The 23,897-nt window shown below is 44.5% G+C and overlaps 1 protein-coding gene across 4 annotated transcripts in view; it reads right to left on the reverse strand.

Annotated features, from left to right (window-relative positions):
• The window catches only part of LOC8023134 (mismatch repair endonuclease PMS2), a 28,409-nt gene continuing 4,512 nt past the window's right edge, over positions 1-23,897 (reverse strand). For 2 of the 4 annotated variants that reach the window (XM_029988551.4, XM_042294390.1), the window contains 19 exons: positions 23,623-23,725; positions 22,788-22,957; positions 21,505-21,583; positions 19,946-20,046; positions 17,561-17,660; positions 13,390-13,474; positions 10,624-10,703; positions 10,050-10,137; positions 9,527-9,582; positions 8,848-8,938; positions 7,816-8,673; positions 7,501-7,603; positions 7,383-7,419; positions 7,084-7,214; positions 6,539-6,708; positions 5,361-5,398; positions 3,947-4,051; positions 974-1,009; positions 1-110 (listed from right to left, as the gene is read on the reverse strand). In XM_029988551.4, the coding sequence (XP_029844411.3) occupies positions 48-110; positions 974-1,009; positions 3,947-4,051; positions 5,361-5,398; positions 6,539-6,708; positions 7,084-7,214; positions 7,383-7,419; positions 7,501-7,603; positions 7,816-8,673; positions 8,848-8,938; positions 9,527-9,582; positions 10,050-10,137; positions 10,624-10,703; positions 13,390-13,474; positions 17,561-17,660; positions 19,946-20,046; positions 21,505-21,583; positions 22,788-22,957; positions 23,623-23,725 (2,494 nt within the window). In that variant the 3' untranslated portion in view covers positions 1-47. Of the gene's footprint in view, positions 111-973; positions 1,010-3,946; positions 4,056-5,360; positions 5,399-6,538; positions 6,709-7,083; positions 7,215-7,382; positions 7,420-7,500; positions 7,604-7,815; positions 8,674-8,847; positions 8,939-9,526; positions 9,583-10,049; positions 10,138-10,623; positions 10,704-13,389; positions 13,475-17,560; positions 17,661-19,945; positions 20,047-21,504; positions 21,584-22,787; positions 22,958-23,622; positions 23,726-23,897 lie in introns of all 4 variants that reach the window. The other 2 variants (XM_029988553.4, XM_029988552.4) reach the window with 2 other exon arrangements.

A 23,897-nucleotide genomic window follows, 5' to 3' on the forward strand; every position in this document is an offset into this window, starting at 1 on the left:
TTGTGTCCAGTCATTCATTCTTTACATGTTCTAGAGAAGACTTCACTTCAGTCCGGTAGAATGGCCAAGTTGACAAGATGCCGCATTGTGGGTCTTCCGTGAGGACAGTTCTGTCGAAATAAAAAGAAAGAAGGGAGACACTGTTAGTGGCGATTGTTTCAGCTCGAATTTACCAAGCCATGTGGCACAGAGAACGAGATTCACAAGCCAGGTTCGTAGCTCAATATTTTGCAAATAAAAGTGGGGGCTTCGGGAATGTTTCATGTGCACGGAACTTTGCAATTGGAAGAGGTACTTATACTATGTATTCGATACATGGAGTGACATGCTATTCACATGAATAATTTTTCTCTATATATTTCAAATGGCGAAGTGTGTGAAAATTAAATTGTTTCTGAAAGCTGCATCAAAGTCTGTGGCCGTAGGAGTGGCCTCGCTGCTCGGCAGGCACCTTCTGAAGCAAGCACCACGGAATTTACTTTTCCTGGCACGAACAAGTAGAAACAACCACTGGCATTGTGCGCCGATGTCACGTGGAAGCCACGTATAGACGGCGATGGGTTAAAAATGTGGTAGAAGCTCCGCCTCCAGCGTGCGCTCGATGCCTTCCGCTGGGCTTTGGCCGCCCGTGCGATCAGCGGCGTAGCCAGGTATTTTTCTTTTTCTGGGGGGGGTGGGGTTGAGGCGACGGGGATGTTTGCGACTTGGGGTGCGGAGGGGGGGGAGGGCGGGTCAAAATGTATGTGTATACCCAGGGTCAGCTGGACTTTGCGGAAAAGGGGGGGGGGGGGGGGGGGGGGGGGGAGGGCGGGTTGAAGCCCCGTAAGCTCCTGTCTAGGCCACTGCGTGCAACCAAGGCTTATCAAAGGCAGAAAGCTTGCGCTGGAGGCGGAGCATCTCTAGCGTCTTTGGTACGTTGCCGACTGTAGCCCAGGTGTCGGTGGCGGTAGGGTGACAAAAGTACCTCACTCACCCAGGGGTGGTGCAGCTCACCAAGGTGGCTCACCACCTGAAAAAAAGATTCCTTAAGGGGAGACGTGGGTCGAAAAGTCGCAATTTTCTGAAAAAATTTCACTTTTTCTTTTTTGTTGCATTGCCGACCTTGGACTATAACCTTTCATTTCTGAAAATATCAAGCTGAAAATCGCACAAGAAAATATCTAAAAATGCGTCCAAGTGAGCAGTGGTGACGTGAGAACCGGGCAAAAGTCGCGAAAATTTGTGTGGTTTGCGTCCTTCTGCCGCGAAAGTAACGCGCCACCTGCCATTTCGCATGCGGCGGCAGCCGTCTCCTCCGCTCAATAGTAAAATATGGCTGCTGTGCCCAAAAACCAAGTTCGCCTCCAGGAAATACTGTGGAGACGGCCACAGCGATTGCTGTACTTTGGTACAACAAAGGCCATACAGGCTTTGAAAGAGTGCTGGAAGAGATTGGAGTACTTCCTTCTGAAGATTTGGTCATGCATGGTGACCATTGCGATCAAACGCGCATCAAGAAAATGAACACCTAGCAAACAGTGGAAGCCAGGGCACATTTACGCAGCACAGTGAAGAGGGCCCAGAGTGAGGAAACAACCCGCAAGAGCCAGGAGGGACAAAGTTATTGTGCTGGAGGGTTTTAGAAACTTGTCAGTGCATTTTGCCATTGTGGCCAGATTTTATGCAAATGATTGCATTTTGCATTTCAATGAATAGAAACTTCACAAACTTTCAAACCTGTTTTTCTCATTTTCACGTTTTTTGAAAATTTCACGTTTTCCGGGCAGCCTTTTGTGAACTTATAGTTAACCTATAGTAACGAAATTTGGTACAGATGTTCTTCAAGACGTGTAGAGGGCTGATATCTAATTGAAACTGAATTTTCTATCAGCATTAGTTATGAAACTTCTTATTTATTGTTTCAAGGTAGACTGAAAATAATTAGGTACAGAGCACAAACTTTTTTTGCATAGTTCTAGTATTTTTGTGCAAAGTGTGGCTAGATATCAGCACTCTGCAATCTCTGAAGAGTCAAATAAGATACAGCATGATACTTTTCTTGTAAATTTAGTTTATCAAAAACTTCCCGGAAAAAGTGCTATTTTTTTGCATTGTGTATTTCATAACTCGATAACTATAGTAGCTAGGTGAAAACTCAATACATATTTGAAATCTGCATGAAAAACTATACCAAGGGCTGAATTTTTATGTCTCTAGTTAAAGAATTAAAAAAAAAGTTGTTTCGGGGAGCGTATCCCCTTAAATAAAATTGCAATAAAGTGGCAATTTCGGCCGTCGATTCATGATCACCTAAAAAGTGCCAGAAAGTGTGCAAGGATAAGGAAGTGCCCCATATCGTCTACTTTCTCATTCTTGCATATTTTTTGGCGATTGTTTTTAGCGATCTTCTAGCCCCTTCTCCTGGCAAATAGCGAGTGCTCGCAGATTCGGGACTGGGAACATCCGGTGTCTGTGGTGCAGCGATTGAACGACGACTCTCGGGGACACACGATGCAGCAGACTGAACTGCTCTGCTCGCTGCCATTTCTGCTACGGTGTCGAGTTTAGACTACTTCCATGGAACGTATAAGTTAAGAAACGGTGTTGCGGCTATAAGAACCCCACGAAACAGTGCTCTATGAAAAGCTAGTATGACAGTCACATTAAACCGACAATAATAGTATAAAAAGCATAAGCGGATGCTCTCAAAGTCTCAACGTTAAGTTTCAAGATAGGTAAAACTTCAAAATTTGCCGTCGATCCTTTCTGATTAAATACCCTGAAAAACATAAATGGGTAGCGTTGCGTTTTTGGTCACAAAATTTACAAACATTTATTTTCTTTCATTTTTACATGCTGTCGTTCTGCCGATATTAGAAGTTTCAGTTGGAAGAAACGCTTACGTGCTTGCACGTCTTTTCACAGCGTCGCATATCGTTAGCATTGAAAAAATTCACAGGGTCTCTTATGTCATCTCTTTAAGACGATTTGAAGGCGAAAGCCCAAGTGCCGATCCCGGTGATAGCGAACCTCCGAACACAGCGCTTTCCGACAACGCACTTTTGGCGCCATTAATGTCGTGGCATGTCGCACGCCCGCTCTTCACTGCTGCCCGAGCAAGAGTGTCCTCCTTTACTGCTGGGTTTGCGCTGCGTGCGCGCCTCCACCAATTCTGGCACAAGTAACGCCATCTCGTGGTCCAGTGGTGAACTGTCTGCTTTGGTATCTTTAATGGCGCCGACGTGTTTTCGCTCAAGGATGGAACGATGAGACATAAGTGAAACAGAAAGGCTAGATTTCACACAGGCTGCGGTACTACACTGGGACTGTGTATAATGTTGTTTGCATTCAGACACGGCTGTTTGCGAGCTATGATCACGAGCAGTTCGGCTGTGCTTGCTGAGCAGAAGGGGGGACCCCCGCTAGAGTGGTTCCCGCTTCCGCCACGAGAGGGCAAGCAACGAGCTGGAGATGCTATTGAATAAAACGTCGGGGCCATCTTTCAAGAAGCTGCTGGCACTCCATCTTGGGGCTTTACATTCCCGTAATTCAAGGTTGCTCGAACTCTCGCTTCTCTGACATTTGTAGATGAGGCAGGGAAAATATAAGTTGGATTAAATTTTTTCAACTCTAATACTGAACCGAAAAAAAGATGGCATTTAATTTAAATCAGAGGACGCACTGAAATTCTGCATCGGCCCATCTGTACTTTGCCCGAGTAAGCTCTCGATAAAAACATGTTGCAATGTGCAGCGGTGGAGAAATCTGTGAGAGCTACACAACCCGCCAGATTTTGATAGGAGCCACCCTGTGCACCCCATACGTTGGAGTGGATTCTTTTGGCCTTCCTTTGCGTCGGGGAATTGCAGGACATAACAGTTTTGAATTGTGGATCTAGCCTTGCCAGTGGAATTTTCTGCCATGTTCATTTCTGCCGTCTGTCGGTCTTCCATGGTTTCCAACTTACTTTGCCCATGGTAGCCGACGTCAATGGCATGCCCACCATGACAGACTTGCGGCATGCTCTGGACGCAAACATCTGGCGCACCTTGGACGGCCGGCAAACTGTGTGCTGGCTCCAACAAAACAACCATTTAAAAAAAACTAATAATATAGGGTTGATATGCATGAACAAACTCAAGATTGCAAACTTGCAACGGCCACCTCGAAAGGTGTGTTTTTGTATTCGGACTCCGCCTGTGCCTCTTTTTATTAGGCAAAAGCAAATTGTTGCAAATCACTCTCTTAACGTACTCCACATGTTTAACAATGCAGAAGTAAGTTATAACTAATTAATTCATTATAACTTAAGTTATAATTAATCTGATAATAAATATATAAGTGTAAAACTTGCCCAGTGGCAAGTTTTTTCTCAGAAGAATTTCACTAAAAAAAAAAAGTATGATGTTCAAAATTTTTTTACACATTTCTTAGTGTACTCCACCCAAGTAAACCAACTGTCAATCTAACAGATAGGCACAAAAATGAAAAACAAATTTTCCATAAAGCTAGCCATTGTATTTAACTGCCCTGTTTATCTCGGTATAATAGGTGCACTGTTCATGAACAAGGCCTGGGAGTCCGCTTTCCCGCAGAGCACTCGGAGAGCCAATCATAGCCCAGTGACTTATGGGACGGAGATAATCAACAAAGATAACGTCCTCACGCAAAAGATGCTATTTGCACAGATCGCTTTTTCCTGGAGAATAATAATCTCAACCTTTTCACTACATTTGTTATGTACAGTGCAATGATTTGCTGCGTGTTCTCTAGGTAAAAAGTGCAGGCCTTGTTCATAAAGAGTGCACGAAGATACACTACTCCTAGTTCCATAACAGATTACATACAAAATCCACTCTGTATTCCAGACTGTGTAAACAGGGGTTTTGAATTTACAAAGAAACCCGCATCGCGGTTGGGCGTTATTGCGAAGGGTGGATTAGAAAAATGAAAAAGCTCATCAATATAACTGAAATACACAAAAAAGACATCTATAAACACCACTAGTATAAAAGAAGCATTATTTATAGAAACAACTGTGTGTACAAAAGCATTTTCCATCCAACACAACTGGAAGGGTAAAAGTGCTATTCCTGAAACATATGTTGAACAACTGTATCAAACAAAATTTTGTAAATTAGTCGAAGACACATCATTTCGCAACCTATACCATCCAAAAATAGTCCTCGGAAAAAAAGAAAAGGCATCAGTGTGAAATCAGTAGGGTCAGAATTTTGATTAGGTAGTCCACTCTTCCAGGCATGTAAAATGGTTTGTGGAAAAACATGTCCCTATTAATAGTTTATTGTTGTTGCATTTTACACCTTTTGTCTCCCTGAGACAACTAGACTAAAAAATGCTAAAAAGCTTGACCAGCTCACCGGGTTGTCGCTCAGCATGAAGATGAGCTCATCGACATCTGTGGAACAATACGAGTTTACGAATGTCAATCAGCTTTAATCGAGCTTGCCAAGTACTGAGGTTCATGCTAGGCAGTGCCAGGGCACTGGTTTCATAATATACAGACAATTGCAAGCATGGTGCCCCACGAGCGCAAGCATGTGCGGCTTGCACGTGAGCATACCTTTGGCAAGCTTGAAATTGCACGGGCTTGTCCGCACAAGCAGAGACATGGTGGCGGCCAGCGGCTTTGCTTGCATTCGTCTATACCCCGTTTACATTTAGGCTAAAAGGGCAGTGGAAACTACGTGCTCGCCAGACCTATCGATTGCTTGCATTTCATCACCTGTCCCCATGCGAGTGTGTGCAGTGGGCGACGAAAGACTGACAGAGTTCAATGAGCATGTAGCTTCCACTGCCTCGTCAGCTTAGCGGCGAAACAGTATAAAAAGAGAGTCGACGGCGTCGCACCTTCATTTTTTAGCCATTGTTTGCCCGTTGAGGGCTCCTTCGTGGGTTCAGATAATTTCTAGCTCGAATAATGACGCGGCAGTTACTGTCATATTGCCCTCTATCTAAAAGTGTGGGTGGTCATCGATTTTGATTAGCAAAATTAACTGAATAACCTAATATTATATGCAATAATTAAATCGCGTATGAATTAATGTGGGACAAAGTTGTACCTAACCACTGGAGACACAAACTTATTATAAGATGAACCTGCACTCGCCATGAAATATTTCGTGCTACATCGTCGAGGCTACCTCGACGATGTAGCACGAAACACAGTGCCACAGCCCTGCACTGTTGCGAGAGCACGTGGCTTCGTCGTGCGTCTCATTCGTACGCACTCGCGCAACTATCTTTGACGGAGTTAAAGCACTGCACAAGCTACTCTAGCTTTGACACTGTGGCGCAAGAATAGTTGACGTTGAGTATAATATATACCAATAACAAATCAATAAAACAGTATGCAGAAAATCGTTTCAATAGTCACATCTTAGGACATAAAACTATCCGATCCAACGACAACTCCGGTTCTATTTTGCCGTTTCTGCACATAGGAAGGGAACGATCCCAGAATTGATTAGAAGGCCACCAACTAATCGCAATCAATCAATCGACCAGTAAACAAGCCGACGAAAGAGGCGGCACTTGCCCTCTTTGCCGAACTGCCAGCTTCCACTGGCGGGGACGCTGACCAGCTTGACCTTGCAACCCGACGGCTGCGACTCGTCCACTTCAAAGGCAAACCCGTTCTTCTCAAACACCTCGCGGTTCTCGATCAGGACCGACTCGTTGACTGCCGTCAACTCGAGCGGTTGTGGGCTGGAGGCACACATAGCGGAAACAGTCACCGTCTAATCACAAATAGTTCTTAAAAGGCAGTCTGGTCCCAAGTCGTCATAAAGTCGCAATCGGGTCACGAGCACCAGTCATAAGTTCGGTCACCGAACCAAAACCAAATTAGACGTTCATGTCGAGACAGCGTAAGGCCGGTCTGCCTTTGAGGTGCAGCGACACTGGGCCTCAGTCTGGTCATAACGAGCAGTTGTGATAAATCGCAGGTATTGATTTGTTACAATCTACAACACTTACATGGGTAATAAGTAATGAAAAAAACGAAACCTCGTAATTTTTCAAGCGAGGCAGTGCAAACAAAAGCTCGTGGCTAGGAAACTACAATTCAAACATTAGACTCACGCGAGCAACTTCTGTCCTTTCATGACGGTGTCGCGCTCCAACCTCTCAAAGTTGTACTTTTCGTCCGCGGCGTGTTGGTCGACAATGAACAGGTCGTCTCCAAGCTTGGCCACAATGAAACCCAGGTTAAACTGGAAGAAAAAGGATCTCCCTGGTAAGCTTGCCAAAAGAAAACAGAGTCATGACAGGAACCTGAGTCTTTACAATCGAAACATGAGAATAGGTTGGGATTGGAATCGAAATGTCTGATTCCGGATCGAAAAAGGTCCTATCGGCTGAAACAAAATCCCCCAACGTACTTGCCCAATGATCTCCATTTGTCCAAACATGTCCTTGCTGAAATGTAGAAGCAATCATTCAAAATAAAAACAGTAAAAAATAAAAATTGGAAAAAAAGCGCAACAACTGCGTACAAACCTAATTTCCTTGGCCAGTTCGTTCTCGGCCGCTGCGTTATCAGACGGCGATATAGTCGCCCTAAACTTGCGAGATGCTGGTTTCGAGTGTTCTTCGTTGCCTGCTACGACAAATTAAAAGTTACACTATTTATTTAATCTTATTTATACAACTACCTACATTGCCCTTAACAGCTAGGGCATTACTGTAGGAAGGCAAGGCAATACCAAAATTTAAACAAAATAACACTAAGCAAGACAAAGATTCACAAAATCCATAGCCAAATCCACAAATCAAACATAGCTACGAAAAAAGATTAGGATTGAAAGGGCTCACCAGAGCATGCATCATTTTGCAATTCCTTCGTCTCCCGACGCAGACGAGAGAGACAAAACTCCAATGTCCTAACTCTCCGGGGCACCTCCGAACGTTTGTCCACTTCAAACTCTTCGACAGGCAGTCGCTCTGATTTGAGAAGGTCACCCTTGCTGTGAAGAAGTTCGGATTCAGGCATAACACTGTCACTTTCACTGTTGCACAAGAACATGCCATCGACTTCCGAGTCTTGACTGTCTTTTGTCGGCGTCCTCTGCACGTCAGATTGCCGGATTGCTTCCGTCTGCTCCAAGTATGTAGAGCTTGACCCGAACCGAAATGCCTGCAACAATCGAAGACCAACAGCGGTCCCCAGCTTTCCATCGCTGCCCTTTTTGGAAATTAAGCGTTCACTGGAACTTTTAGGCACTCTTGGAACAGTTGTTCCGACACACACCGACGATGGTCCACCGTGGCGCAATGTTACGGAACGTTCGGTGCCGCGAGTACCTCCCAACGAGTGGCATGTTGGTTCCACATCTTCGCCTCTTTCTTCTTCGCTCGGAGTTTTGGAATCTGGAGTCAAGGTGCATTCGCTCAGGTCTGACAAGTTGCTGCTTAGACTCTGAAGCTGTGTCAACTGCAAACTGGTCTGTGAGGTCACCTGGGAAGTCGCCTGGGAAGTCGTTGCTTGCGACGACATCTGCGATCTGTCGACGTCCAACGCATCTTCTTCATTAGAGTTTGGCTCGAACGCTGAAGTGCTTGTCACGTCGAATGACGAGGCTTCTTTGGACTCTGGCATTGCAAGGATGGAATCCAAGGAAGCGTCGAGATTAGGTGAGGGTTCTTCGCTCGCGGTCGCTTCGATGCGACGGACTGGAACGAAACATTGCATAGACAGTTAAAGATGGGGGCCGCATGAGACACATTCGTTTTCATGTTACACCATGTCATGTTGCAATGACTAGCCCCCTTTCTTTGCCTGAATTTCACCGATACAAAACAAAACTACCACTCAACAATTGACCCAAATGTACTGCCAACACTTACACTTGAAGCTTTGAAGTGAGAGCCTCTGGCCAGTGGGAGAGCTAGTTGCAGAGAGCACCCTCTTCATGCCCGTGCCTGGAGAGCCAGGTTTCTGGGCACAAGTAAAACAACAAGACAAAACATCAATAATTTTGTTAAAGTGACAGCTTTAATTAAGGACCTCGTGTTGCAGAAAAGCCGGCGTCGGCAGCGTGGGACAGGAAAATCCTGATTGGTCGATGGGGTCACGACGTTACAGTCACATGACCTTGCGCGGGAATTTCAAACAACCCAAAACGCTCGAGTGAAGCGTGACGTTACGCTTGCACAGCTTAGGAACGAGCAAAGGTTTATATGTTTAGCCATCATGTTTTGTCAGTTTCCGTTGAAAGCCATACTTTGCAGCAACAATGCACATTTCATATTGCAGAAAATGTGCACATAGAGTGCACGTTTCGCCACAATAAAAGCCACTTTGAGGTTAAGTGGACCTAGCACCCCGCTGTCAGCTTAGCCGTGTTGCGGCATTTAGCTTTGCCAGATTGTTTAAGCATAACACAAGATAGAGGCACATTCATTTTAGCGCAAAAAGTCAAGCCTGCACATGAGCAAACAGGATAAAGCGGTCACCTAATAAGCCAGTACAAGAGACACTTCAGGGGTTAGTACACGGACTAATATTCGTAGATATAGGACATACCAAGACGTTTCTGGCACCGCACGGAGAGCTTGAACTCAAAAACCTAGACAGGGAACCTGTAATAATAATGCAACAACCTCTTTAAAATGCATCCATCTTTCATACTACAAGACAGTATAGATTCACTTTTCAGGCATCCACTTGATCTCAGCACTGTTATCAGTGTAAGAAATGCAAAATATCAATGACTTTACAGACAGGTGAAACTTAAACATTATAACATGCATGCATCGATGGCGATACTACAGACCCTGATGCGATAAAATTGTCCACACACAAACAGTAAGGGTGCATGATACCATCACTGCTTTCACATCTTTCGGTGATCAAGGCTACAGTGCATTCCTAACATAATCTCGTTAATTAATCTCTTATTTCGCTTCGCATTATTCCCACTATGTTGAAGTTCTTTCCTGATAGCGTTTTCAATTGAGACCACCTTCAAAACTCAATACTAGTTGTACAACAATAGAGTTGTACTAGTATTTCTCTCAGAATTGGAGATCTCAAAGATCTGGCTCACCTTGCGACTGGGACGAAGAAAGGGGCGAGGAGAATTCCCGACGCTCGTAGGTCGCGGCCACTGGGCGGAATGTCGCCAGTAGCGAGGACTAGACGCACAAAACGTGGAAAAAACAGAAAACTGTCAGCCTGTTTCAATCATAGAGTTAATATAACAATCTGGAGGGAAGAGTCCCATGCACTGCGGCTGCTTCGGAATGGCGGGACACATAGTCGACATTGGGGGTCCCACTTGCCCATATCACTGGCGACGCTTTATTATATGCAGCACAGAACTAGGAAAATATCACTTGCAAGGTTTGTACCTATTGTTTTTCTAGATCCATTTTGCACTTATTTAGTGAAAAACACTAGCGTAGCGCATTGTATAAAAATAAATAAAGCTGATAAGTGTGCTCGAACAACTCCGAGTCGTCGCGGCAAAACGAACACACTCAACCTGTCGTCTCCTTTCTTTTGTCTCCTTTTTCGTCGCCTCTTTCTACGGAACCTCCGATGTCGGCGCTCACGATTTGCCACGTTCTGCCCCCGTCTTTACCCTCTGGTTTTAATGTACCAACACTACTGGTACCAACCTTGACAAGGGCTAGGAGGTGCTTTTCGTGGTGAAGGAACACCGAGCGCTTGTCCGGTGTGACGTTGACATCGACGCTCTCTGCGGAGACGAAGGAATAAAGATCCCCCGGTCAAAACTTGGGGCGATAAAAATGTGGCTCATAAGTAGGATTCCATGTTATCCGAGTTTATTTCTCGAGAAATATGGAGGGTGCTTTTCGGAGTTTATCTTTCGGTTAAACGTCTGCACTTATCGGAGTATATTTTTGTTAGATTCTAGCGTTGTGCGGATTTTTCTAATAGGGTCATTCGGTATTCACTTTGAGGTGAACTGCGATATTCATACTTTTTTAAGTGTTGAATGCGGCGGGTGAGCCCTGTTAAGTATGCTTCTCACCGAGCACCGCTGCGCTGAGGAGAAGCAATACCCGTGGAGCTCGCAGGCTTTGTGGGTATTGCTTCTCCACAGGACACCGGTGCTCAATGAGAAGCACACTCAACGGGGCTAACCCGCCACGATTAATGCAGAAGTATGTTAGGCAGCGATGTCTTGACAACCTGAGCATCAAACGTGTTGTTTCTTTTTTGTCAGATTTAAAATAGAATGAAAAATATTTGCATATAGCAAGCTGATTTATAAATCCCCTCAGTTAGGATAGCTGCAACAAATCCATCATTTGCATGCCACAGTTTATAAATATAGTTATATTAAAATTAACTGAGCTTAGAAGTGGACAAGTGGAAGGTTAGAAACGACCTTCAAGAGTTCAGCTGAATTTTCGTTTAAGCATGGTGCACGGTATTGAAAGATTTGGAGAAACTATTTGATATTCAATTCTAAAATATTGAGACAAAGCCACCATTTGTTTGCAACTGGCTTCAAACTCAAACGCCCCCATTTGCACATGCCTAAAGATTCCCAATTTTCTGAAATTCGGAGTTTAATTTTACTATGTTTCCAATTTTTTTAAGATTCAAAAACAAAATAAGGTCTAGGCACTGACGTACCCTAAATTCATCAGAACCCACCTGTATCGAATGGTATTTCTGCAAGTACATTTGGACTGGTGCCCTTGCCGCTGGCAATATACAGTGCAATCCACTTATAACGATACCGCATATAAGGATGTACCACTTATAACGATCAGTTTCTAGAGTTTCTAGACTGGAAATAATCAGTTTCTAGTCCAGATACAACGATAATCGGTTATAACGATTGAAATTTCCAGATTTCTCATTATCGTTATAAGTGGGTTGCACTGTACTAGGTAACTATCCAACGAAAAGATTGCAAAGAAATGTTGCCTCAATAACAGTCTTTACTTTGAGATTACTAAACTCATGGACGTAGTCGCTCGAAGGCATGAAAGCTTCAGCCGCCCCCCCTCTATTAAAACATACAGGTTCATGGCTTTCACTGTTATACTAAAAGCACTACCGTAAAGTTCCGAAACATCGCCCACCCCTGATTCTAGTCGGACGTCACGCGATGCCGGACGGGAATCGCATCAACCGCGCAAATGAACTCGCGTCTGACAAGCGAGTTCATAGCGGGTTTCCGCGCTTTTGTCCGCGATGTGCATGTGCGATATCAGCTCCCGTAACACGCTATTTGTTCCCGCATGTATGTTGCACCGTGAAATCCGAATCTGCTGCGTTCACAGTCTGTGGTATCCGTTCCCGTGACATAAAGTTTGTAGCGGATTCCCGTGTTTTTGTCCGTGATCTCCGCACACGATCTCAATTCCACGCGAGTTGGTCCCGCGTGTATATTGCATCGTGAAATACGATTCGGCTGCATTCGCGACTTGCGGTATTTGCACCCAACACATATGAGTTTCTAACGGATTCCTGCTTTTTTTTTCCGTGATCTGCGCGCGCGATATCAGTTCCCGTGACAGACAAGTTTGTAGCGGGTTCCCGCGTGTTTATTGCACCATTAAACTTGCATCTGCTGCGTTCGCGATTCGCGATATTCGTTTTTGAGGTGCGAATTCTCGGCGGGTTGGCGCAGGTCCTTCGCACCGTGACAGAGGAGTTTGTAGTGAATTCCCACGTGTTTATCGCATCGTGAAACACGAATTTGGGGTGTCCACGATCTGCAGTATCAGTTCCTGCGTCATGTGGTTTGTGGCCAGTGCCAGGGTGTGTATCATTAATTTTTGATAAGGTTTTGCTGTGACGTCCCCAAAACTACCCGACCCCATCTTTTTCACCATTTATCTCTTCATTTTGGGTGGGCGTTCTTTCTGAACTTTACGATACCCCTCCTCCCTCTAAGAAGCGCAAATAATATAATCCAAACTGGAAACCTAAACAATGGCTTATGTCATGACCCAAAGGTACCATCACCTATTGTCCCAAACTAACCTTGACAGGCTAAAGGGTAAACCTCCTTTTGTCAGCTGTCCGAGATTTCAAAGAAACCTGAAGTACTGTAGCTTCTACTCAGTACCACTAACCCTGCGCTCTTAAAAAATTTATTTGTAAAACACCGCCTTCTATTTTCATTTTGCCGTTGTAACCTCGAAATTCTGAGTTTTGAGGTCCGAATTGACGAAAATTTTACCAGGAAGTGTTTTCAGCATTTTTTTTTTATTTATCCGAAAACGCGGAACCTTACTACAACCTCAGTGAAAACTTCTGTGAGAATTTAGTTGTGTTGATGATCGTATCATTGTTCACTGTCGCCGAGATGGCATTTTTGCCACTATGCCAATGCGTTTCCCGGTATGTTGAAACAAAAGACCACCCTGGTTGAACGTTCAACAAACATGTCCACTCACGTCGCTGCAGGTGGATGTTGATGAAGAGGAACGGGTACTGGTCGCGGTTGAAGGTGTGGTACACCGCATTCACCAGCTTCGTCAGCTGAAACGAAAACAATGAGATGCGCTTTCTCATGTTGACGTGCTCTATGAATGGCAGAACACTCAATGGAGCACAGAGTTCCCATCTGTGTGTTGGCTATACCTTAACGTGCCTCTAACGTAATTTGGTATGTTTTTGCTGATATACGAGATTGAAAAGAATTTTAGCTTCCCGCTGAAGCAGACTGTGGAAAGCGTCTTGACTAGCGATGCCGCGAACCACCCGAGGTTCGATTTCAAAAGGTTTCGCCGAACCGAACTGATGTTCGAACTCGAAAGGTTTCGATATTTTCGACCGTACGGAGATTCGAATTCGAAAAGTTTGCATCTTTCAAAAATTGTGAAGTTTCGGATTCGAAAAGTGCGAAGCTTTCACGGTTTCTAAAAGCTTGGGTTCGATTATTTCGAATATTTTTTTACTTGAGGTTTGAGAAATTCGAAGATTTCTAATTTCTTTCTACATAAAGTTTGAAAAGTTTGAAGGTTTTGATTCTCTTTTAGCGCTAAATTCAAAAAAAAAAACAAAAAAACTTAGGTTTTGAATTTCTTTCAAGTCCAAGTCCGGTTTTCATGTTCCGCCACAGTTTCAGTTTCAAAGAAAGGCCCATTCCCACTCTTGCAACCCAGTAAGACCAAGAGAGACCAGACCGGTTTTTCAGCCTCTTGCAATCTCTTAGGACCAGCTCCGGCACAGCGCATCCAATCCTAAGAAGCCGCCAAAGGCTTAAAAACCGGTCTGGTCTCTCTCGGTCCTACTCGGTCCCAAGAGTGTGAACGGCGCTTAACGTTTTCACGCCTCACTGGTTTTCACGAAATCAGGTTTAGAAATGTTCGGGTATGATATTTAGACTGCACGAAGTTGGTCAGCAATTAAAAGGGACGACGAGTGTCCCGGATGTGCTGGAATATTTGCCAGTGCAGAGTGACGTGTGCAGATCAGTAATTGTGACCGCCAGCCCAGGGGGGGGGGTCTTTAACGTGCATCACGCAGTAGTGATCACACGAACGCACCGTTTAACGATACTCAACCAGTTCGAAACGACCAGGGGTAGGCAGGGGGTTGAGGCTGAGAAAAAATTGAAGCGATCTGGCAAACTGCCTCCCTGCCCCCCTGCACGCTGGTAGTAATCCACTCGAACGCCGCCCGAGTGACGCTGGCATATGGTAAGTTTAGTTAGTACATGGTGCAAAATCCTGATACTGGGAATGAAATTTTAAAGAAGAAGCGTAAGAAGACAGAAAAAAGGGAACGGGACAATGTCTCAAACTCAGCTCACGACAATGTCTCAAACTCAACTCAGCTGTAAACTCAGCTCAGGACAGCGTCTCAACTCAGCTGAGTTTGAGACGTTGTCCTGTCCCCTTTTCTCTTTCTTCTTACACTATTTCTTTCGAATTTCATTCCCAGTCTCCGGAGTTTGCATCATGATCAACATACACCAGCCCGCCTACACCTTGACATTTCTTTAGTTTGTAATTGCTTTGGAGGTTTATTTTCCAAGACGGAAGAAACGCCGAGCAAAAAGCACAGAAGCTGACACAACTTGAGGTCGAGAAGCGTTCTACCATACCAGTAACGTCGGAAGAGAAAAAACGGGGGGGGAAAGGGGGAGCTCCAGTCTCTCCCCCCCCCCCCCCCCCTCCCACATATTTCGGACTGTTAAAGAATACAATACGGGGAAAGAGGGCATGGTCGAGCTTATTTTAATCTGAAATTATTTATGCATATGTATAGCTACTGTCGCTCTTCACTGCATAAAAGATCGCGTAGATGGTCATTGTTAGAAACTCCTTGTCAGAAGGCGCTACTCGTCACATGCTCGGTGGTTCGGAAGTTCAAAGCTACGTCTTTTCGACCTAAATAACTGTGCCATTGGTAAAAAATAATAAATAAACAAACATAACAATAAATGCAAAAAATAAAAAGCCGGAGAAAAAAAAAACTATCAAGAATCCACCGGAAGTGTTGTATTCTTGCATATTCACAGGCCCGGAACTATGAAACGAGTTTCTTCTACCAAAATGTGTACAAGCTAAAAAAAACACGTCCCAAGAACATGAAATGAAAAAATAAAAAAATAATATATATATATATATATATATATATATATATATATATTTTTTTTTTTTATGACGTGTTGAGTTTGGACAATATTAGAAATCTTTTTCCCCGAGTTAATTTATTCCTCAACGTGAAAATAACAATATATACATTAATTTGTATTCTGCAGATGGTAATGATATGTACTGTCTGTGGTGTTAATTTAAATGCGATACCTCAAACAATTTCGGCGAGAAACATTACCAAGTTTAGGGCATAATTGCCCATAAATACCTGTTTGGATATTTCTTCGAAACTCGTCTTGAAGAATAATCATATCTTAAGACGACACTTACCTAGGCTCTGCATAGATCATTCTTAAAAAGTTTAACATCTCTACCATAAATATCTTCGGCTATAGCGCGCTTCAAATATGGCACGAACGACAATTGTCAAAAACCCGTCGTCCTTCCTTGCTCCTTCGAGAATCTATTTTTCTAAAACCAAGCATGCCAAATGATTGAAATAAACGGCATTGTATTTCGCAAGGAATGCGGCACTCCATGTAAAATTGCGAAAAAAAATTACGAATGTACCTCACTGCTTGAATCCAAATGAAACCGCCGGCCGGTCTTTCAAAGTTCGACGAACTTCGAACTTTTACCCTGAAAGTTCGAAGCTCGTTGAACTTGTGACTTTTCAGGAATCGAGAGTTAGACAATTTTCAAATTCTTTAGATTAATTAATAAGTTTGAAAATTCGAAAATGATTGAATTTCTTACCGTAGGAAGTTCGAAAGTTCAAAAAGCTTAGAACTTTTTAGTGCAAGAAATTCGAAAGTTCGAAAATCATCAAACTTTTAAGTCTATTAAGTTCGACAAGCTTCGAATTTTGCAGCGTAATAAGTTCAAAATTTCGAAAAGTGTCGAACATCTTAGTTTAACAAGTTCGAAAATTCGACTTCCGTCGAATTTCTCGATATGTAAATTAGAAAATTCGAAATCTTTCGAACCTTTCGTAACACGACTTTTGTTTGGGCTAGTTGGTTCTAACTAGACATGATTAAAATAGCGCAAACTTGACAAGGACAACAAAAAAAGGCACAAGTACAACAGGACTGGCGGTAAGTGCCAGTCCTGTTGTACGTGTGCCTTTTTTGTTGTCCTTGTCAAGTTTGCGCTATTTTAATCATGTCTAGTACGAACCTTTCGAACCACTTGATTTGATCATCGAACTTTCGGTTCGAAAAAAGTTTGCGGCATCCCTAGTCTTGACTGCCGGTAGTTGTCGCCTCGTCGGCTGCACTTAAACACAAAGCCAGATTTTTTTAATTGTTAATTGATGTCATCATCGACTGATCGGAATACTTGTGTTCGCTCTTACGACTAAGGCAGAGTTGATGCACCAAAAGTCGCCTTCAAAACGTCTCCTTGCCTCTCTGTGCAGTGCAAAACTGGCAAAGCTCCCTGCCTGGAAAGTAAAACTTTTTTTTTTTTTGTCTGCTAATGCATTTTTCTCTGATCCTTTATCCTTCGATGCACTTGTCTTAAACTGCCCAATGGTAGGGGCACATGCTTCCACTGAGCGAGTGCTCGTTCAATAGGGAGTTCTTTCGGGTGAAATGCTCGTGCTCGCACGTGTCACTCTGGTGAACAGTTCATACCAGTCCCCCCACGACCTGCTATTTCTGAAAACGATGGTTTCCTGCGTTGCATTGGGCTAACGTCTCCAACGCACAAGCCCCGCGTCATTCGCTGGGGTGCATTTTCAACTTTTCTCTCCCTCGTCCACAAGAAGGCCACTGGCATTATAGCCGGCGACAGGTAAAAAAAGAAGAGGCTCTACCTTCAGTGCAAGCCTTCGATAATAGCTACTTTTGTCATATGCACAGCCAAAGCAGGACGGATGTCATCGAGCACATGCGTCAGGCAGAGCTGCATTCTTAGCCCGTCAGCGCCATTTATATGGCACAGGTGGCAAACACTCGTGATTGGATTGGACTGGATTGGATCGGAAAGGGTCTGACGAAGAAACGAGCCTTTTCACCTTTGGGAGCTCGCAGGGACGGGAATTGATGAAGATGAACTGGCGGTCAGACGAGCTGCGACCGCCGCCGTGGGCGCACGTGGAGACGAAGCCTTCGATCCTGCGTTAGACCAACGGCCAACATTGAAAAGAGCGCGACGGTATTTAACTAACGAAGCTAGAGGTGCATAAAATTTTATTTAAAGCAGTTCCAAACCCGCTCCCATCAAGGAAGCACTGTACGTCACCAATGCGAGGCCAATTCTAGAATATGCGTGTACAACATGGGACCCTCACATGCGGAATCTAATCTACAAGCTGGAGCGTATCTAAGACCGTGCTGCTCGTTTTGTTAGTGGCAATTAAAATTTCACTTCTAGCCAGTCAGGCGTCGCTAGGGTCAGCAGCACCTGGGGCGGTGGCCCGCGGCGACACGACACCCCGACACGCCCCTCCGCTTGTCGCCCCCTCCCCCCCCCCCCTCCTCGTGGCTCGTCGCCACCCCCCGCACCCCCCTTGGGACGCCACTGCTTCTAGCTTTACTAGTAACATTAAGAATCATCTCGGATGGAAACTCCTTTCTCAACGGAGGGAATAGATGCGTATAAAACTTTTTTTCGTGCAATCTATAATAATTAAATTAGCACTGATAAAGACACATTACACGAAGAACCCATATTTTATTTCACAATGGAACGACAATGTAAAAAAAGTGTAGCAGTTGATCTACTGCACCAATGTCTTTAGACACTCTTTTTTCCCTCTCAGCATTCATGAAGGGATTTGCGTTGATCGTGAAATTGTCAATTCATTTAATGTTCTGTTCATCCTTACAAGATGTGTGTGAGATGTTGATATAAACTTTTTGGTTTTATTGTTTTAAGTGTATATCGTTTAAATTTTGCATATGTATTCAATTCATGTTAATGAATCATATAATGCCCTCTGGGCAGTGTAGGTAGTACCTATCTGAATAAATAAATAAGATGCTGCATTACCCCAAGAAGTCTACCAAAAAGTGTGAAGTAGTACTACATAGAAATTTTGTCATACAACGTTAATGCAGAGTCCAGATTTTGCTTCAGATGTGAAGACTAGAAGTGGTGCCAATTAAATTGGCCTGCTTCTTTTATTTATTTATTTGAATAACATTAGCTTTCCTGCCTTGTTGCAAACGTCTCTGTAGTCGGGCAAAGACTGATTAAATGCTGCTTGCAGAAAAACTACCAGGCAGCATTAACCAGGGCCAAAAAATGGCAGGGGTGAATGTGGCCTCCCCCCTCCACAAGGGTCCGTCACAACACGGTGTGGCCAGCGTGCATGCAGCCATCGAATCTGTGTCAAAAGTCCACGCCACGAGCCAGGCGCCAAGTTGATTCTTGTTCAGTCGGACGGCATGACGCACTCAACTTCAATGGGCAACTTCAATGGCCAAAGGAGAGAAAGGAGGAAGCTTTAGGGATAGAAAAATGAGGTCACTAAGGGAGAGAGACAAAGCTTGAGGAAAGGAAGAAGCATCATTGCATCTCGCTCTTTTGAGGAGGCGAAAAACAGATGAACAAAAAAAATTGTGGTGGCTTAGCTCGGCTATGCCAGGATATACGCAGCGTGAGCTTATATGCGCACAAAATGAGAGGCGCTATCAAGCGGCTCCGGTGCAGCGTCAGACTTGGCTACTGCGCAACGGAGGCGCACAGCTGGGCACGCGGTGGTGCCAGTGCGTCTGCCGCGGCTATGACGTCACTCCTCTGGAATGCGCAGGCCGGCGCGGTGCGCATGGCGGTGGCGGCGGCGGCTACGGCGTGCCAGTTGTGCGCCGTGTGACATCACTGCTCCTCGCGCTTGCGCAGCACAGCTCTTTGACAGCCACGTGAAACTGCTCAACCTCGGCCAGTGTAGCTCACGCTACAAAAACTACACCCTCCTCTCCTTTCTGGCAATCTGTCTGCTTTCTCCTCTCCTACCTTCATTTTCTGTGCCCTTCACCCTTCATTTTTTAACTGTCGTGTATTTTCGAGAAAGCTTGTAGAAAATGTTTCATGCGAGCAGAGCTTTGTCGCAGCGCTTGCAGGAATGAAAAACGAAAACGACCCCCTGGAAAGATTCGCTCGACGTCCCAGCGTCGGCAAAATGTTGAGACGGGAGATATGCAGCCTGCTCCCCCCCCCCCCCCCCCCGGAAACTTCAGATAAATGGGACAGCCCCAGCGCCCCTGAAGTCGACGCCTGTGGGCACAATATTAATTATAGTAGGCGACAGGTTAAGAGGGAGGTGGAGGCTATTCGCACCTCTTTAGCAGAGTGAACGCTGGAGAGGGGGCAACCTCCTCTCCAGCTCTGCTTAAGTGGAAAGAGTAACTTAACCTGCCACCGACTATAGTGTACATTTAGTCAGCGCGGAGCTCACCTGAGACGGGCAGAGTCATCCAGCACGGCATCCGTGAGCGAAAACTCTTCAAGCACTTCGTCGCTTGGAGGGCAATGTTCGATTTCTAGCAGCCTCGATGTCTGCACGTTCAATCGAAACACAAAAAGATGCAAAAAGACAAATCAGAAATAGTATTAGAAAATCTCTTCTTACCGTATTTTTCGGTGCATAAGTCATGTTTGTTTCTTTCAAACATTTTTCTTGGTGCGTCTTATATGCGTTTATTTTTTTTTAAATTTATGGTGCGAAGGAATTTTTTTATGCACCGCGCATTATCTTTTGTAAATCACCGTAACTCTGTAGCCATAGGTGGTGTTGCCCCTTCCAGGAGGCACTGCTGTCGCCGCATTCTTCTACACTTTTCATAACTGACTCAGAAAGCGAGAAATTTTATGGTTTCCCAAAAGCGGCTCAATGTGGATAGGCCTAGTGGTCCAAAGCTTGGTACACGAGTGCCTGGCACGTTAAACTTTCATTCACTCGGCATGTGTACGCTCAAATAAAAAAGACAACCTTCTCATTTTGCACGTTTTACGTCCTTTTGCTGCAAATCACTCTATTTCCCCCGCCAGACAGCACCGTGCTATGGGCATTTCTCGCGAGTCCAACCGTCAAAGTTGCGCGTTACACGGTACTTGCGATCTAGCCGATTGTGCAAAACTCTGCTTTTGCGATACTAATGCGCGTAAAAAGAAAAAAACTCATCGCTTGAACCGTGCAAAAAGGTGCGACTTATAGATCGACTTTCACGTGAAAACGGCTCGATATACGGAAGTGCGACTTATAGTCAGGAAAATATGGTATATTAATGCGAGAGCATTAACTATTTCATGGAGCGGAGCCGTCTGTAACTGCAAAAAAACTTGAAACAAATGCCCATTCTTCCATCGGCAGAGCAAAACGGCTCCTAGATAGTTATTGGCAGCCGCTTCACGAGAGCGCTCGCTCGGCTGCTGGCCGCAACCTCGGCTTTAGCCAAACGTAGCCGTCCAAGCCAGTACACACCGCAGACAAACTAACGGAGCGGAAGAGAGACATTCATGCATGCATTAAAGAGTATTTGGTGTGTACTTATGCATCAATGGGTCGCTCTGATTTCATAAAATATTGCCTAGACTACTGCAACATTGTAGAACATCCGCCGATGTACAGCACCTAGCAGATGAAATATAACTGATTGTACAGCAGCCATATTTCTGCTTGCAGCAAGACAGCAGTCTTTGTTTTCTTGCAGCTTTTCAACACCTTGCAAAAATGCACAACTTTCCTTTCAGGTCTCCTACAACTTAACAACACCCTTCCCCCCCTCCCCCAACACACATTGTTTCGTTTTGTAGCTAGACTTGGATCGTCTCATCTAAAAATTCTCAACTGTCGCTCTCATCTTCGAAGGAACATTAGCAGACCAATCGGGGGTCGCCACTTCTAAAAGATAAATGTGTGGGACAGTTTCCAGCAATAGCAATAAATTAACAACAGGTGCATGACACCAAAAGTATTGGCTCGGCCAACAAAAACCTGAAGTTTTTAGAACTTACCTCTTTTGCGCCAAACACTGCCGAAATCCGCTCACGAACAGACGTGGAACCCTGGCTACTAAGAACCATCTGCTTCCTCCTGCAGTTTTTCATTAAATTCTATTTACTGCTTCCCCACTGCCCAAAGGCATAACAGAGGGCAAGAGCAACAATCCCAACAAATTAGGGCAGCAACAAGTTGTAGAATTAAAACAAGGCACAGTTTGGACACTCACAACAAAAACATGTTTGGAAGTAGCAGATTTAGAAATATCAGTGTCTTGATTTGGATTCTGTATCAGACATTATCTAAAGCATGAGCATACACATCCTTGGTTCAGCTTTAGGCAGTGACTGCATGTGGCGAAGTAGATGATAGATGGATGGACGGATGATCACGGCTGAACCTCTTCAATTGTGGGGCAGCTCCACTGATCTCTATGTCTATTTGCTGGATCGCATTTGACCAGCTCCGCCTATGGACGGGAATGCGGCCACGGTCGGCCATATTTTTGGCAGAGTTATATTATCTCTAGCCGTCATAGTAATATGGCTGACAGAGCAATGGCGGCAGGCCGCCATAAAAGAGCCGTGGATCTAGTACACTGTACCGTGGGAGATATTTCGTGCTTGATTGAAGTTGTTCGACGAAGCAGATTCTTGAAACCCGGCGTGAACGGCAGCCTCATCTTTGAAGACCTGGCGAAAGTTCTAAGAAAGCGGAGCACCCAGGGAAAGCAGCGCAGCTCGCATCAAAAGCAGACTCCGTACCGACGTCTGCTTTCGATGCCTCTTTGGATGCGACTTTCAATCCGTGCTGTGCTGCTTTTCCCCGGCGCGGCGATTTCGTGAAACTTTCACCGGGTCCTCAAAGATCGGGCTACCGTTCACGGCGAGTTTCAAAAATATATTTCGTCAAACAATTTCAATCAAGCACGAAATATCACCCACGCTATTTCGATGGCAGCGCGCCACCACAACTGCCACAATGCTGTCTGCCATAAATGAATGCTAGTGGCTGCAGCAGCTGTACCTTGGCTAGAGGTAATATAACTCTACCAAAAAGATGGCTGCCAGTGGCCGCATCCGCGGAGCGGGCAAACGCGATCCAGCAATTGTCATAGAGATCAGTGAGCAGCTCGTACCACCTAGCCAATGCTAGCCAGTGCAGATAGAAGAAGGTTTGTAGTGCATCTATAGTTACCACACTATTAAAACCTTTTCCATTTCAACAGAATGACAGTACTGAAACAAAAGTCGAAGAGCACCATCGAGTTTCGGAGCGTTCCCGACGGAACACTCACCCTCCGTCCAGATGATTTGTGCAGGTGATGTTGACTCCGGTGGCCACCAGGCAGTATCCAGTCAGCAGGGCGGCCATCTTGTTGAACTCCCGCTTCAAGTTGGACAGAAACTCCTTGTGACGGACGGGCAGTGTCACAAACAGGTTCTCCAGGCTCACCGTCGTGCCTCGCTGGAACGCAACCAACATTTGTTTCCATTTTTAGCATAATACATGGATTGAAGTAAAATAGTTTCTGTAACGTTCGTTTCGAACGAAAGGAACATTCATGCTTCTTGCAAGCCATAGTTGAAGCTACTCCTGGTGCAATATAGCAACCCCATTAATTGTAGAAATAAATTAACTTAACTATACTTCCAGTGTCCAAGAATTTAAACCTACTCAATCGTAGTAATCAATAAAAAGAAATTCACTTTTTGTGACCCAATAATCACAATTTAATTGTATCAATAAACCAATCTACTTTAAATTAACCAATCATGACAACCTGGCCAATCATATTGTCCAAGGATGCCAGCCAATTCAGTCATATCAATCAATTCACCTTTGACAGTCTAGTAATTCCAACCTAATCGTCACATGGGAATAATCAGTTCACTTTCAATGACCTAATAACCACTAGAGTGTCAATGATATGAATCAACTGCTTCACTTTCAATTACCAATGACAACCTAATCAATCACATGGATTGAATTGACACTTTCAATTATTTAATGGTATCAAACCAATCAATCTCGTCAGTTTATTTGTCGGGCATCACTCAATGCACATTCCGCTTTTACAGGAGAAGTTCTGGTTTAACTGCAAGACGCTCCAAGCTGCAGAGGCTACTTGCCTCCCTGGCACATGGTTTCCTGGAAGTGATCACTCCGTGATGGTCAAACTTCAGCAAAGTCCCCTGCGCTGCATCCTTGTGGCAAGTCGATATAGACAAGTTGCTGAGGACAAAAAACAAAACTTGTGTGAACTTTTTGTTTTACATCAAGCACAACCACCGAAGTTCATAAACACACAATACTAATTAAATAAAATGATAAAAAAAAATTTTTTTTTTACAATTTCTATACTTGGGTTTGCATGCTTGTAACCTATATGGGACATATGCTTCGG

The sequence above is a fragment of the Ixodes scapularis genome, unplaced genomic scaffold, assembly GCF_016920785.2.
Source record: "Ixodes scapularis isolate PalLabHiFi unplaced genomic scaffold, ASM1692078v2 PGA_scaffold6__148_contigs__length_123643588, whole genome shotgun sequence".
In the NCBI taxonomy this organism is placed as follows: domain Eukaryota; kingdom Metazoa; phylum Arthropoda; class Arachnida; order Ixodida; family Ixodidae; genus Ixodes; species Ixodes scapularis.